Source organism: Lichenostomus cassidix, chromosome 1 (genome assembly GCF_008360975.1).
Source record: "Lichenostomus cassidix isolate B80296 chromosome 1, HeHo_3.0, whole genome shotgun sequence".
Classification (NCBI taxonomy): Eukaryota; Metazoa; Chordata; class Aves; order Passeriformes; family Meliphagidae; genus Lichenostomus; species Lichenostomus cassidix.
In genome coordinates this window covers 82,296,987-82,313,187 of record NC_139479.1, presented here as the reverse complement: position 1 = coordinate 82,313,187, position 16,201 = coordinate 82,296,987, and the positions used below count along the sequence as shown (strand labels likewise).

The window sequence follows — 16,201 nt, the reverse complement described above, 5'->3', positions numbered from 1 at the left end:
TGAAGGTGTTGATTGCATTGTATCAAGACTAAGCAGTGTTTGAATCTTTTATTACTCACATTGAACCAATGTCTAGAAGGGCTTGCTGGTCCATTAAGAGGCCAGAAATCTGAGATTACGGTTAATTCTAGTCATAATCTTCCAGTAAAACTTAATTAAATGGTACTGTGTAATATTTATTTTGGTATTTAATGTTTTAAGTGTTTGAAAGCTGAGAGTTGTTAGTCAAAGATAGTGTAAGTCATTATGATACTTCTATTGCAGTGCCTTATAAGGCAGCTGCAAAAGCAGTTGAATCTTGGCAGTGAGCAGAGTGAACTTTGTATTACAAAATTCTGGTAGACCAGAGCCATGGTGCTTTACAATATTTATTTTACTGGAAAGCCCCTTAGTTTTCTTCAAAAATATTACTGCATGAAATGAAGGTACTGATTTTTTTTTTTTAATATTACTAATATGCCTTCACAGAACTGATAATAATAACAGAAATTTCTGTATTGCAGATTTAATCCAGTGCACAAATGAGATGAATGTGAACATCCCACAACTGGCGGATAGTTTATTTGAAAGAACTACGAACAGTAGCTGGGTAGTGGTCTTCAAATCTCTTATCACAACCCATCATCTAATGGTGTATGGAAATGAGGTAATACAAAAATGATGTGTCTGAGAACAGTTGCAGCCTCTCATTCCTGTAAATGTCAGCTAAATGTTTCCACAAATTCTCTTCGTAAGAGAATTCTTTGGTTTTGCCTCCTTTGGTCCAACTCTGCATGAACACAGGTCTCATTTTCTGTTTGTCTACTTTGTTTCTGCTTCAAAGTTTGTAATTCTAGAGTCAGAACTAAGTGTCCCAAATGCTGGGGGTACCTTTTTTCTACCTTCTCATTCTAATGATGAAACAAGCAAAACCAAGAAAAATTAACTTGCTGAAAATTGAAACATTTTCAGATTCATGCTGTAGCTAACCTTCTGGTCTTTTCTACTAGATAACTTGCTTTTAAATAAATTTCTATCATCACCCCCTAACCTTTAACAATAAAAAGAAATGTGCCTATGAGTTGTCTTTGAAATAACACCAAACATGGTTGAACAATTTAACAAACAAAACCCCAGGTTACACAAAAAGGAGTAAACTTGTTTTGTCTCTCAATTTGAATTGCTATGGGGCCTTATTGTTTGAAATAGCCAAGCCAAGCATAGCAGCAGGTTGAATGTTATGCATTTAAAAGAAAACAAAAAAATATATATTTCTAGGGTTTTCTAAGAAAATGTTTGAAAACATTCTTTTTTAATACAAACATTCAGAATAAGGTAAGCTAGATGAATTTTGGAATTAACAGTGATAGCTTTAGCAAATCACCAAAATTTTTCATTTCAAGTTGCATTCAGAGTAACTGCTTCCTCTGACTGACTTGTCTGAGTTGGAGGGGGAGGTTAAGTTTTTAAAAACTATATTGGTTGAACTTGCAGGTTATTGCTGGTGTGGGTGAAAATCTATTCAGTGAAGTTAACTAAGCCACAAGAGGGCAAACTTCTGTTGTTGACTTGAAGCTTAAACTTTTTCACTGGCATAATTGACACTTCAAAATTCAGTCTATACACTTTGTACTTCGAGTCATATGAATTTTAAACTGATGTCAATACAGCTCATAGTTAGTAAAGGTATCTCATGGAACCACTGTCTGAAATACTTTCCATTTTTAGAATAGAATTTCCAAACAAATTCTGCCTGCCAAATGTTTTACAGAAGTAATGAGAGTAAGAATGCTGCTAAAGATGAAAGTTTTCACAGTTAGTACTCGAACAGCAAGAATGCAAGCTGATTATAGCACCATTTAGATTGCAAAGGACCTTTAAGATCAAGTCCAACTGCTAACCCAGCACTGCCAAGCCCACCAGTGAACCAATTCCCCAAGTGCTACATTTGTGTGTCTTTCAAATACCTCCAGGGGTGGTGACTCCAGCTTTGGCTGAGTTAATTTATAGCTAGGTACTGAGTGTCTCTACTCTTCTCCAGTCTTTTTTTCTATGTAAGCTATGTATGCTAATGAAAGTAATGAAGTAGTACATGTTATACTAATCAACACCATTTTTGTCTTTTGTCAAAATGTTATTGCAACCGAATGGTTGGTTTATTTTCGTGGCAGCTCTATACAAATTTTTTTTCCTACTAAATGATGATGTGGTGTCAATGATCTGAAATGTGTCTTTACAAGATGAAAATAGCATCATTCATTTTGTGAAACATAATTTGGAATTATGTATAATTAAAAGTATTAAGTGTCATACTGTGTTAATGCTTTATATGGATTGTTAAGTTCATTTGATATTTGATTTATAAGCAAACTAACATTTATATCACCTTATTTTCATATTTAAGCTAAGTACCATTATAATTGTATGCTGAGCAAAGATGGCTTGGCTAATTGGTAAAATTAAATTAGTTGTTATAAAATTGAAGTCAGTGAAATGACTGTGAGCATGTAAAATGAGAATGTATTTGAAGGCATTTTTTCAGAAGTTTAGAGTTCCGTATTCTGGCCTAAAATAAATAAACTCTGACTAAATGAGGCCTTCATGCAATATGCGACTTGGATTTGTTCACAGATTTATGCATAAAAAAATAACTTGCTTACTTTGATAGTTCAGCTGAGCTTTTCAGCTTGAAATCAGTCTTAAAGCATAAAAGCTGAATTTTGTAACCTTGATAAAAGGTTTCTAGTACTGTTACCTCAATTCCTTCTCTTTGGTAGTATAGTAAAAGCATTAAATTTTTTTTCTCTTGCATCTAGCGTTTTATCCAGTATCTGGCGTCCAGAAACACATTGTTTAATTTGAGCAATTTCCTAGACAAAAGTGGATTGCAAGGTAAGGTTTCTTTTCATTGAAAGTTAGTAATGTGCTGGGGAACAGCAAAGACAACTTGGTTACTCGAATGAACCCTGTTGTTTAGGAAGTAACTTTTCTGTCCATTTTACCCCAGGCTGCATTTCTTAATTTAAAATGCTGTAATTGTGTGGCAGGAGCTGTCTGCTGGAGGAGCTTGTTGCACCTTTTCTAACAGGCTTACTTACAGGCTTCTGACTTACTTAGTAAGACAGATCTTAGTATTCCTCTTATTTCTGTAGAGATAGACCTCTCCAAATGAGGGAATTTTGGTTAGTAACTTAAATTTTTACAAAATATATCATATGTACATACATTATGTTAGTGAGACAAGAACCGTGTCTAAAAAAAATTAAAATTAACTTTTTGGGAAATTGATTGAAGACCATTCCATTCATCTTGGAGACTAATTCACTACTGGGCAAATAAGTGTTTCTCTGGTTCAGATTTTTCAACTGAAATACTTTTCCAAACTGTTAAGCTGCAGTTCAGTGCAGTTCTGCCCATACATATAGCTGTCATTGTTTTTTCTCCTAGAGTGGTTCCCTACCTTCTGTGCTGCTTTTTATATACTTCTAATCTTTGCCACAAGTGTACTAGAACAGGCAGCCAAGTGGTTGCCTGGGGACAGAAACCTTCTCAGTGATAACCAAGGATCTACCAAATTATGTCATTTTATTGCGTCTTAACTTCTATGGTCTCAATACAAGCTATGAACAGATCTTTTTCTTAGTCAATACCCTTAGATTGACAGTTATCAAAATATTTCCTATCACTGCTGTCTTAACAGAGAAGAATTTCTGTCATATTGTAGTGTTTCCACCAAAGCCCTTTTTTTCTATTCAGTTGCAAATGAGACAATGTGTTGCAGAGCTGATGCGAACGTCTTTGTGAATGCATCATTTAATTTTTTTGATAGTAATTTCTATTGTAGTAGAAGAGAAGTTGCATAAAAATTACTTTGTTTTGCTTTTGGAAGTAATTTCCTTAGGAAGTGAAGAGTAAACTTCTACATAGTTGAGGTTGTCTAGGTATTTGTGGTATTGTCTGTTTGATTTACATGGTGAATACAATGACGTACACAGTTATTTTCAGATTATATTTTTGCACGATTTTGCGTAGTTAGTGGAGATGTCATGTGTTAATATTTTGCACTTTATTTAGAATAACATTCTTGTTCTTATTAGGTAGGTAATAAACCTCTGAAACTTGTTTTTTAGGCTATGACATGTCAACGTTTATCAGGCGGTATAGCAGGTATTTGAATGAAAAGGCAGTTTCCTATAGACAAGTGGCTTTTGACTTCACAAAAGTAAAAAGAGGGTAAGAACTGCATTTTGTTCAGCTTATTTTGATGTTTTGTCATATATCTTGTAATTCACATGAAAAATACTGATGTTGGCTCAGCCTTAATACAGACAATAATGACTCCTTTTCTCCATTGAGTATCTCCCACAATGTGCAAAGGCTCAACTGCCCAATCATGTATATTGCAAAAAATATTTTATTAAGTTGTTGTAATTTTTCATCTTTAAACATAAACGTTTTAATATAAAGGAATGAAAGATGGTATGCATCAGTCTATATAAAAAAAAAAGTAGAAGTTTGGACAAATCTTTCAGAATAGATCACATACTTTGCCTTGTATGTAATGCAGGGACTGTGCAATGTATTTGTGCTTGTAGCTCTGGGAGGTTTAAATGACAGGTGAAACACCTTGCAATCCTTCCTGGTGTTTCTCTGTTCTTGTCACAAATTATCTGTATGAAGTTTACTACCTTTGTGAAGGTAGTGTAAATTTGTACTTTTAATAGTACATTGCAGCAGATGCTGTCCTGAGTTGGTCTACAGGTATGAAAGTTTTCCCTGGCAAGTGTGCTCGTAAAGAAAAATTAGTTATTTTGAGACTAGATACCTGTTTACATGGGAAATAACAGTGCAGAGCACCAGTAGCTTGGTGAATTGCATGTTTTAATGAACAAAGGAAATTATCTGGAGCTCTTCTTTGGGAACACTGGAGGGGAGGTACCAATCACAGTTGACAGTCTTTACAAATTTGTCCATTATCTCTTTACATGGTGCTTTTCAAAGTTTAAAAGCATAATATCAGTTTTACATTTGGGTGTCCTATATCATCCGTACATAGGTTAATTTATATTGAAACTAAAAACTTAATTCTTAATCCACAAAAATCTGAATTTAAGCAACAGTATTTTTTATGTTGAATAAATTAATTGTGGTAATGGGCTGTCTAGTGATACCCTGCATTAATGTTGGAAAAGCACTTGGAATGGGCCTCAGAACACTGTCCAAATCACTTATGCGTCCATGCTAACACTGAAGAGTCCATTTTGGTTTGAAGTATGATGGTAAAATAAAAAGGTAATGCGTGGGCTCCTTTTGCTCTTTCTGCCTTCAGAGTTGCTTGGATTGCCAACAACACAAAACAGCGTTTTCCACACCTAAGATTTGTGTGTGATAAGGTGGCTGCAGCTGCAGTAGAAGGATATGCGATTGTTTTGTTAGGTATTTTAAAGCCTAATGAGGTGAATTATTTAGCCTGCACCATGTGCCTGGAGGTCCTCCGTGAGCCAATAGGAATAACTGTTCTGATGGCAGCGATCTGCCTTTTCTACACCTTGATTTTTCTTGTTGCCCTTGCACCCATGCTCTGCTCCATTAAATTTCCAAACAGCAGTTGCTGTTTTCTGTTGCAAGTAAGTATATAGCACAAGTAGAAAGCTGGAAGCAGCATGCTCCCACTGCTTTCCAGCCTGGAGAACAGCCACAAACTTCTCTGTGAAGATGCACTGTGAGATCTGCACTTGCAGGAAACATTTGGTTTACTGTGTGCATGCTGATGAACTGCAAGGCTGTCTGATTTGTCTTACAGAAAGCAGTTGTTTCATGTCGCTGAGGGAATTTAATCTCTTCCTCACTTGTTGCTTTTCTTGGTTGTTTTTGGTATTCATTTGATGGGGTTTTTTCAAATGTGCAGCCAGTTTTAGTCTATTCAATCTGAACAATTAATAAGCAACCAAATATTGGTAGTCAGCCATTGAAAGGAAATTTCATGTAGTCTCTAGAATCTTTCTGTAAAAGCTTGAAAAACTGCTGCAATTTTTTATTCTTCCTTACGTCTTTAAATTGACAAGAAAAGAATCTAAACTGACACAAAATAGTAATCAGGTTATTGGAAAAAGAAAACATTAAAAATTGCTTCAAGAATAACCTTCAGAGCTTTTTTTTTGTTACCTGATACATTGTAGCTTGCCTATATTTTTTAAGCACCACCAGTTTCATTTTCAGAGTAAAAATTCATCTTGGATTCATATTTTGATCAAATAAAAGTTGTTGTCTTTCTGCACTGCAGTTATTAGAGTTATATTGGCTAGACGCCATTCCTAGGCACCACAAGGCCTGCTTTGTATGGCAAAGACTTAATGGTTGCTCTGATGAACTGATTTATTTTCTATGTTGTTTCTTACTAGCAGTTGCCTTCAAAATTCATGTGAAGAATTGTCTTTTTTTTTCCATAACAGGGCTGATGGAGTGATGAGAACAATGAGCACAGAAAAACTCTTAAAAACTGTACCAATTATACAAAATCAAATGGATGCACTTCTTGACTTTAATGTAAGTTTAGCAGTATGTACATTTCTAACATACTATCAACTTCGTAGTACAAACATGCCCAAGATTGTAAAATAGGTCAAGATTAAAGGTCTTGCACTTGGTTGCATGTTATCTGCACAGCTTAAAGAGCACAAATAATTTTGTCCATTGGTATACCCCCAAGAAATCAGAAAAAAGAAATACAATGCTCACTGGAGTGAATACTTTGTGCTGAATTACTGTGATTTATTGTGTGCCTTATGTAAAAATTGCTTGTTTGTTGAACAGCTGATTATTTCTGACCTCTGTCTTCTAGTTATGTTAGTTAACATTAGCATTGGTTACAAAAATGTCTGCCAAAATGATTTGATTTAATTCTGTGATGAGAGAAACTGTTGCTTTGTTATGGTGCTGCTTTCTGCTAATAGCCAGTGAGATGATTGGAAAGCACGTCTTGGGACAGCGTGCTGGAGTTTAACTAGAAGTTTTCCAGTAAGAAATCAATTCAGTTCAATTAAGTTTTTCTCTGATCTTCCTAGGTTAATAGCAATGAACTTACAAATGGTGTAATTAATGCTGCCTTCATGCTCCTCTTCAAAGATGCCATTAGACTGTTCGCGGCATACAACGAAGGGATTATTAACCTCTTGGGTAAATACAACTGCTTTCTGCAATGCTCTGCTCTGTGGGGAGAATTCTGAATGATTCATAAGAGCTGCTCTCTTGAGAGACTGAAACAGTCTTATTGTAAAACATCAACATTTTACTGTTATTTCCAATGCTTATCTGTACAGTTGCATTTGACATTACAGGGGGAGGTAAAATCTGAAAGCAAAGCCCATCCAAGATTTTAGTCAATTTTTTTTCTTGCTCTGCTTTGTTGGGGGTTTATGTGTGTTTTGGATTTGGCTTTAGGGTGTTTTCTGTCTCATCTCATTGTCAGCATGGCAAACCTGAATTACAATATTAAAGTTGGTTGGAGTTTTCTTAAGAAACAGGATCAGTTTGTGTTTCATAGTAAAGGAATAAGTCATGGTCAGTTACAATATCTGCAGTCACAACATCAGTGATTGCTTGGCTATTGAATTTTCAGTGTTGCCTTGTTTTTGTGATTGGTTGTCGTACGTCCCTAGAGCATATCTTCTATTTTAAGGGGAATTACAAATTCAGGGTTAAGGCCCTTTCACTTCCATATACTGGAGGTGAAGAGGAGCCAAAATTTAGAAAATAATTAAGTTGAAAGTAGTCTGACTTGCCTGTTTTGGTTGTATTCTGTGATTGAATGAAGTTACCTGATTGCTTTCATTACCCAGTGCTTGCAAAATGAAAAGTAAAATCCAGAATAAGTCAGTAAGGGACAATCTGAAGTCAGTCAGTCTTCCAGTCTGAAGCTTCCTTCCCCTTGATAAGAAGTAACATGCAGTTGCTTTCACTTATGTTTTGAGGAAAGCTTAATACAAGAAATAGGCCTTGAAAGGGCTTTTCAAAAGAGGGGTGGGACCCTCTTGCTTTCAGCACTGGTGTTTTTGTAATCAGTTGTACCTCACTGCACCAGACCATAGTAAGAGGCATCAGTCTGTCAGAGATGATCAAAATCTTGCCTGGTATCTGGCCACTGGAATAGATATTTGACTGCCAGATTGTAAAGCTGCCTTTTTTTTTTTTTTTCGTTTCTTCTTCTTCCCAAGAAGATGAATTTACATTTCTTTGGGTAACCTATTCTTAAACTTGATTGTCCTCTTCAAGGTGATTATGCTTTTGTGATATCTAGTTACCTGCGAGGTAAGGTGTAATTGCATGCATGGAGTCAGTAGCTCACATTTGACAGACCTTTTGTCATTTGGCACAAGTTAGGCATAGTGACTTCTGCAGTTATAACAGATCTGCAGGCATTTTCTGTTTGTCTTGGTTTATATGCTTTTACTTTGTATATCCTTTGCAAATCTTGATTTCTTGTGTAATGCAAATATTCTTACTGTTTCTAGAAAAATACTTTGATATGAAAAAGAACCAATGCAAAGAAGGCCTTGATATATATAAGAAGTTCCTCACTAGAATGACGCGGATCTCAGAGTTCCTTAAAGTTGCAGAGGTAAACTTAAGTCAGTCAACTTTGCCCTCTATTTGAGACAGCTTGTAAAGTGCTTATTTTATTATAAAGCAGATGCTTCTTCCTTCCTGCTTAATTGCCATTCTCTGAAGGGTCATCTTTTTAATCCCTATCCTGGTGATTAGTTCATTTGAGGGCTGTATTGAAAAACTTGACTGTGGAGTGCTCATTGGTTTATCTTTTACTTGAGGAGGGTGTATTCATACGCATTTTAAAATTTCCTTGGTCATATAATACTTGTGAACTTTCTTTGAAGAATAGCTTTGCTTTAAACAAATAAAGGAACTTCATGGTGATCTGCTTTCTATGATTATAGTATTCTAGTTTGAAACCCACAATTCTACCATAAGTTTTAAAAGAAATAACAGCATCACAAATAAGAAACTGAGACAAATAGATGAGCATGTGACTTCGTCTAGATTTCTTGCTGTAGGTATGCTCGTAGTGGGAAAAGCAATTACCTTGCGAAATGTTTAGTTTGTGGGTTTTTTTGGGTTTTTTTTAATGTGTTTAGTCTGTTGCCTTCTTGTTTCTTAAGCACTGCTAAATCGATGTCCTAATATTATGGAATTCCTCACTTGAGATGTGCTGTTCTTCTTGTTTTTATTTCCTTGGTATTCATCTCTCTTAACAAAAAGTAAGCCTTAAAGCTTGGCTTCTTGTCTGTCCTGACAGAGTGTCTCTGTTAGAGGTACTGTCTTCAGCTGATAACACTATCAACTGAAGTTGAGAGTATTGATCTTTCTATTGTAACAGTGTGTGTCCTGCTGCAAAACGTCCTAAGATTTATCTGCATTTTAGAAAAATTTCTTTAAAAACTTCAAAAGTGCTTTGTTTACTCAATTATGTCCTCTATATCAGTAGGTCTGAGAGTTTGCCACATAAATTACGAGGTAGGCAAACTTCTCCAGCCTTAAGGTTCAGAAACACTGGGTTCCTACTCTCTTATTTCTAAGGTTCTATCTGTTAAGATATCTATGTAACACACCTACTTCAATGTGTATACATTTAACAAGAATTTATTACAACCAACCATTACATAGTACAGACTCTGGAGATTTAAAATGTGTATTGAACAGGTTTGTGCTTTTTGCATTACTTCATCTGAATGTTGTTTATGTTTTGAGCATATCTGCCTTCAATAAAAGCAAACAGGTTCTAAAGCTTGTTTGTTTCATTACAGCAAGTTGGAATTGACAGAGGAGACATACCAGATCTCTCACAGGTAGATAAACCTATTATGTGTTTGCCAATGCATGTCTGTCTGGTTTTGGGGTTGCTAAATCAGAAAAACCTGCCATTGTGGTATTCACTTATGTATTCTTGTATATATTGTCACCAAGTTATCTCCAAGTTTGTGATTAAATCCAAGCTCTGTCAGAGCCGGGTTGTATATTCAGTTATCCTGTTGTAAAATATTATATATCATTTCTGTCATTCTCTAACTGAGTTTTAAGATAACCTTATTTCCATCATGCTTGAAGACACAGGTTATATCTGTGAGTTCACATAATGAAACTCTTACATGATATTACAAAGTTGTGGTTTTTAGCAGCCTTGCTTTTGGCTATATGCCTACTGAAATTAATGTGGAGGCTTGCTGAGCATGCACAGAGAAATTAGTTTAGGTACAATTTCCTTCTTAGTGTCTCTTGAAATACTGACTGCTTCTGTATGTCTGCTTGCTGTTTCCTAGCTGTTAATTTTAACATTTCTTGACATATTTCAGTCCTTGCTGATGAATCATTGTGATTGAATAATGTAGTGAAGAGAGTACATCACCTCATACTTCGAGTCATTAAATATGTACTGAATACCAACAGGGGGTAGAAGTACTCTGAGCTGTTGTACCTGTTGCCATACAGCTGCATTCTCTGAAAGTCTTTTAACTATTGGTTTCTTCAAATGTATTCCCCAATGTCTCTCTTTGCAGGCACCGAGTAGCCTTCTTGATGCTTTGGAACAACATTTAGCTTCTCTAGAGGGGAAGAAAATCAAAGATTCCACAGCTGCAAGCAGGTGCTTATGTCCTTGTCCTTTTGAACAATTGTCACAATGAGTGTTAAATCTCTTTTTTTTTAATTTCATTGTAAATTAAGATTCAAAGAGGCTTTGTATGAGCAATGTTGGGATAGAAAGTTGTCATAGCTTCTGCTGAGTACTTGAAACAGTTTCTTCCCTGTCAACAGAACTAGAACCTAAGGGCCTCCTCTAGCATCCCTACTTAACGCTTTTAGCATTTGATCCTGATCTTCTGTAGAGAAACTAAGTTTCTTTCATGTACTGCCTGCAAATGTTCATTTTACATTAATAATTACGCTTCTGAAAGGTACGCAACATGACTAAATACATGTCCTTAGACTTTTACAGCTCGGCTTTAATCCCTTTTATGTCAAAAGCAAGGAAATGCTTCCAGAAGTCCTTACATTAAGAATGAATTTTTAAAGTAATTGGGAGTTAAAACCATAATGCATATGGCTAAAGGCGTTAAGTGATTGTGCTTTCTAAAACACAACAGGCAATCTAGAGAAGTCCTCTACATGACAAATTTCATTGTTTGAATTTAAAAAAGCATAATATTTGGGGGTAAGGCTTGCAAAATTAAATAGCATTTCCTTATTGCATGTTCAAAATATAAGGCAGTAATATTTTGTAAGTTCTTTATGGTTCTGAATATTAGGGCAGGAATTAGGTATTTTGTTACCTACTTTTTAGAATATTTTATTTCTTTTGTAAGATTGCTCTTTTAAAAGTTAAGTATTTGTTTTAAGTCTTTTTGCATACTCTTAAAATGATGATAAATTACAAATTTCCTTTGGGATATATTAATAGCATTGATAGTTAACTAAACCTGTTAAATTAACAACAATTTGAAATGGACTTCAGATGACTGGAGATTGCTGTGTGCCTACAAATAATGCCATTTTAGGCAAACAGGAAAAGAGCAAAGGCTTCAAACATGAATTTTGTGATGCAGTTTGGAGAGGAGGCATTTAAGGTGGAAAAGCCAAAAGCCAGTAGAGTAGATAGCATGATTTCTGGGCATTTTTCATTTTTCATTTCATATGGTGTATCTTATTTAAACTTTTCATTTTGTCTATTGCAGTGTAAGGTATACCCAATGTTATAGAGAGTTCAGAGGGAGACTGGGTGGATACAAGCAAAGTGGTTTTTTAGAAGCTTCTATCACGTGTCATCTGTTAACAGCCAGTTTTTCTCCTGCCCAATTACTTTAGGGCTACCACCCTTTCCAATGCAGTCTCTTCCCTTGCAAGCACTGGCCTGTCCCTCACAAAAGTGGATGAAAGGGAAAAACAAGCTGCGTTAGAGGAAGAACAGGCTCGCTTAAAAGCTTTAAAGGTAGGCATACAGAATTTTTAATTGAAAATGCTTCTCCTAGGTTCTTGTTGATAGCTTATTAGGATTCTTAAAGGATCAAAGGGTAAAAAGGTTATTAATACTGAACAGGTACTATTGGCAAAGTGCTGGAAGTAGAATAGTGTGTGCTTAGATGATACCGCTTGTGGAGGGTTTGTTAAAATAGTTTCTGAAGCATTTGTGACACCACTGACTCTTGTAATTATAAGTGTCTAACCCTAGAGTGTAGAATAAATAATTCTTTAGTTCTGCTTTATTTACCTCCAATATCACACACAAAAATATTTAGATTTCTTATGCCAGCTCACTTTCCCAACAGGAGCAGCGTCTAAAAGAACTTGCAAAGAAACCTCATACCTCTTTAACCACGGCAGCTTCTCCTGTGTCAACTGCAGCAGGAAGCATAATGACTACACCAGCCATTGATATTTTTTCTACCCCTAGCTCCTCTAACAGGTATGCTGAATGCTCCACTGGGAGATGTGCTGCAGCAAGGGTTTCCTCTAAATTTCTGTCACAGAATGTATATTGCACTAGATTGGTTGAATGTAGATGTGATAAGAAACTACGTTTTGGGTAAAGCTGATGGGAAAATAGCCTATTGCAATAAATAACATGAAACTGCTTTCTCATCATCTGTTTGCAGAAGTTTCTGGTATGAACTGACTGCTGACAGCCCTTGTAGCTGGTCTTAGTCAGTAAGCCAGACAGGTGGAACTGTAAAACACACATGCTTTGTCCTCAAAGAACATTACAAGTAAATTTGAGAAAATTCAATTACAAATATGTTTAAGAGGTAATAAAGAAAATGCATTTCTAGGTCTCTAAAAGTACAGTAGCAAATATTCTTGGTATATTTTCGGGAAAAAAAGCCTTAAACAGGGTTTGAAATGAGTGACAGGTTTTGCAGTGTTGTGTTGTATCTGGAACATCTCTGCAAGGACCTGCAAAGAAAGAGCAAGGGTACTCACTATATGCTAACTTTGACTAGCAGGAGCTGTTGGTATGAGCAAGTGTTTGATCTTCATTCTGTAAAATACCTGTCAAATTAAGCAGCCACAGAAGGTACAGTGCTTTTATCAGTATAGAAGGAATTGGCTCTCTGAAGTCATATTTTTGCTCTGAGCATGATCCTAAACCTAAAGGATTGCTTAGTTGTTCTGTTAGAGCTCAAATAAGAATCTATTGCTCTTTTGTCAGCTTTCTTTTCCCATTAGAAAGCTATTGTAGGAAATTACTTGACAGCAAATATGTGGTAAATAGCTGAGTCACATATAAGAAGCTAGAAAATCTGTCAGTTAGTAACTGAAAGACTTCCTTGTAAAAAGATTTTCTTTAAAATTGGTTTTTAGAGGCCAGAAAACTTGAAATGGGTGTATGCTTTGAACTTGAATATCTGATCTTGCTTCTTAAGGGGTCTGAAACATAAAAACATCTGATAAAGCTTCTTCAAACAGAAATGCTGCATAGCAAGGACAAGAGTGATTTATTGCAAAAAAAACCCCAAATGCTAGTTTTTTGTCATGTTTAAATTCCCTTGCTGGCAGTATGACTGCTATGAGCAAAGAACAGATTTTACAGCAGGAGCTGTCATGAAGGGGATGTGCTGGGTCAGAAGGTCAGTGGCTTGCTATTAGATGCAATGTGTCTGGTTAATCCCTGTTATTATCTTGAACAAGCTTTACCTTGAAAATTATCTTTGTTCAGCTGCTCACATTACAGGGCAGTCCCAGACCATGCTGCTTTTTAATAGGAGCAGTAGTGGCAAAATGTGATTGCAATCACTGCTGAAATGAGTCAAGCAATACTGAAAACTGTGATTTATACAAGTGATTGGGTGAGCAAGAAAATATACAGAGATCTAGGATGTCACTACTAGCCATTAACCTCTTGTGCAGGTCTCATTTTGAGAGATATTTGGGTGTCACAGTGACTCAGCTTCTGTCCATAGTAGTAGCCATATGTGCAAATTTTGGTTCATTTCATGTACTAAAAGGTTCTGGGAGAACACCAGTACTCTTGTTTTTTTTCCTTTTTTCCCCAAGACTTACTTGAAGTGTGAAATGAACTCATTGCAAGAGGATGAATTTTACCGTTCTTGTTTGACTCATTAAATTAATGCAGGAGTTGTATGTAAGCTGTCACTCTTAATTTCCATGTGATATTATAAGGTCTCAATTGGGTTTTGAATGGTCTAAAATGTGCATTTAAATATGTTTTCATTCACATGTCTGATGTGTGATCAAGTGTTTCAAGGCTTCTTACATTTTGTTTTCCCCAAAGTTCTTCAATAGTTGTTGTAAGCCAGTTCTCAGCAATGATTATTGTGGAAAGACATGAGTTGGGGAATTTAGATGTAACATATTGGTGGTGCAGTCCATTAGAGTTCATTTGGTCTGTCTGTTATGGTCATATTGTAGAGTTTTTGTGAGGCAACTTCAAAAGTTGCTGAAGATTTCTGAACATAACGTTCTAGCCCTGGTGCTGGACTGGGAGGATGCCTGTCTTTCTGTCTTAGACAGCTTTGACAAAGCATTGACATATGCTTGGCATAGCATACACCTTACAACTTAGCATAAAACTAACACTTTTTTACAGAACTGAAAATATGGGGCTCACCAGCCCTTCTGATTTTGGCTCAGTTCTATCCATTTTGTAACAAAGCTTTCGTTACTGTTGACAGTCGCTAGCATTTGCCTATATTGAAAACTGTGTAGTTCAAACAGTTGTATTAATTTATCTTTTTAGCACTTCAAAGCTGCCAAATGATCTGCTTGATTTGCAGCCAACTTTTCATCCGTCTGTAAATCCTATATCTGCTGCTCCACAAGTAGGAAGTACCTGGGGAGGTAAGAATTCTGAGTTGGATTAAGGTTCTAATTGCTATGGCCATGTTCCTGTACATGTTTCCCCTAGTCTGGGGGCTATTTCTTCCTTAGAGAGAGAGATCCTACTAAGATACTAAAAGTGGACAAAGGGATCAGAAGGAGTAAAATCTGTGTATAGATTAAAATAATGTAGCAGTGTGTGGTGATTCTAAATAATATTGATATGACTTCTTATTAGCAAAGTTACTTTAATTGTTGACCAGCTCTGTCAGCCTTATAACTGCTGTCTTCAAGAGTCCTGTAGCCAGCTGCAGAAATGTAGCTGTTTAGAAGTCAGTTCAGTGAAGATGTCTGTGAGGTAGACTGTGCTGCAAACACGGGAACTTGAATGCAGAGTTTTTTAATACATATTCTAAATTTTGTCTAATGTTGAATCAAACTTGCTGATGATGATAAAGCAGAACTCGGATGAGGCCTGAAAGGAGGCATTTCTGACATCTATGTATAGAAGGAAAAGCCAGAGTGAGTTATTGAAATATTGAAACATAAGGCTTCTCTTTACAAATTCTCTACTATATTTCATTTAACTACAACATCAAGTTAGGAAAAAGCTGTGGTTGGACCTCTCAAGTGAAGAGACAAAATTCATATTCTTCCTTCTGAAATCTACTCCCGAATACCTAAATTTTCATTCTGCCCAGTTTCTAGGATGGACTGAATGAGTTGTTAGATGATCTTATTAGTACAGTCAAGTCCTCAAACCAAGGGGTCAAGCAAGAAAGTTGTAGAAAGTCATGGATTTTCCTCCAAGATTGGTTTGAGTGCTAGAGCATTTTGATGTTTACTCAAAGTTCTTGGCTACTTTGCATTGTTCCAGAGTAATTCAGATACACTAATGTATTGCCTGCTTATACTGTTGGTTATACTGGCGGAGGATTAAAAAGCTTTATAACAGAGGGTTGGGGAGCGGGGCTGTGGTGGGCTTTTTTTTTGGTTTTGTTTTTTTGCTTTTCTACATAAATGACAATAAAATAGTAAGCTCCTGAATTCTGTGGCTATTTATGGATATTTTTTTCTAAATTAGATGCTTGCAAAAATGCTTTCTTTTATGATGCGAAAAATTGGGAATTGCTGCTTCAGGAAGTTTTGTGGGCATCAGAACAACCCTATTCTAAATTTTTACTTCCCTATTTCTTTTTATGAGCTATAGCTCTTTTTATCATCTTTCCAGCTATCTAATGTATCTTCATAATAAGCTGTGTATGTATTCCACTTTCCTATTTACTTTTCACTATGTACTTTGTTTTGTCTACCTTCTCACATTTGTTTGTAGGGAAATAACTCGATTTTTCGTGATGAAGGCACTAATAATGTATGTGGC

At 35.9% G+C, this 16,201-nt stretch overlaps 1 protein-coding gene across 6 annotated transcripts in view; it reads left to right on the top strand.

Annotated features, from left to right (window-relative positions):
- The window catches only part of PICALM (phosphatidylinositol binding clathrin assembly protein), a 66,915-nt gene that overhangs the window by 25,666 nt on the left and 25,048 nt on the right, over window positions 1–16,201 (top strand). For all 6 annotated transcript variants that reach the window (XM_085065969.1, XM_085065979.1, XM_085065994.1 and 3 more), the window contains exons 2-12: window positions 504–646; window positions 2,796–2,871; window positions 4,110–4,212; window positions 6,432–6,525; window positions 7,044–7,155; window positions 8,490–8,596; window positions 9,798–9,839; window positions 10,548–10,633; window positions 11,851–11,974; window positions 12,312–12,448; window positions 14,741–14,841. In XM_085065969.1, coding sequence (XP_084922095.1) covers window positions 504–646; window positions 2,796–2,871; window positions 4,110–4,212; window positions 6,432–6,525; window positions 7,044–7,155; window positions 8,490–8,596; window positions 9,798–9,839; window positions 10,548–10,633; window positions 11,851–11,974; window positions 12,312–12,448; window positions 14,741–14,841 — 1,125 coding nt within the window. The remainder of the gene's footprint in view (window positions 1–503; window positions 647–2,795; window positions 2,872–4,109; window positions 4,213–6,431; window positions 6,526–7,043; window positions 7,156–8,489; window positions 8,597–9,797; window positions 9,840–10,547; window positions 10,634–11,850; window positions 11,975–12,311; window positions 12,449–14,740; window positions 14,842–16,201) is intronic.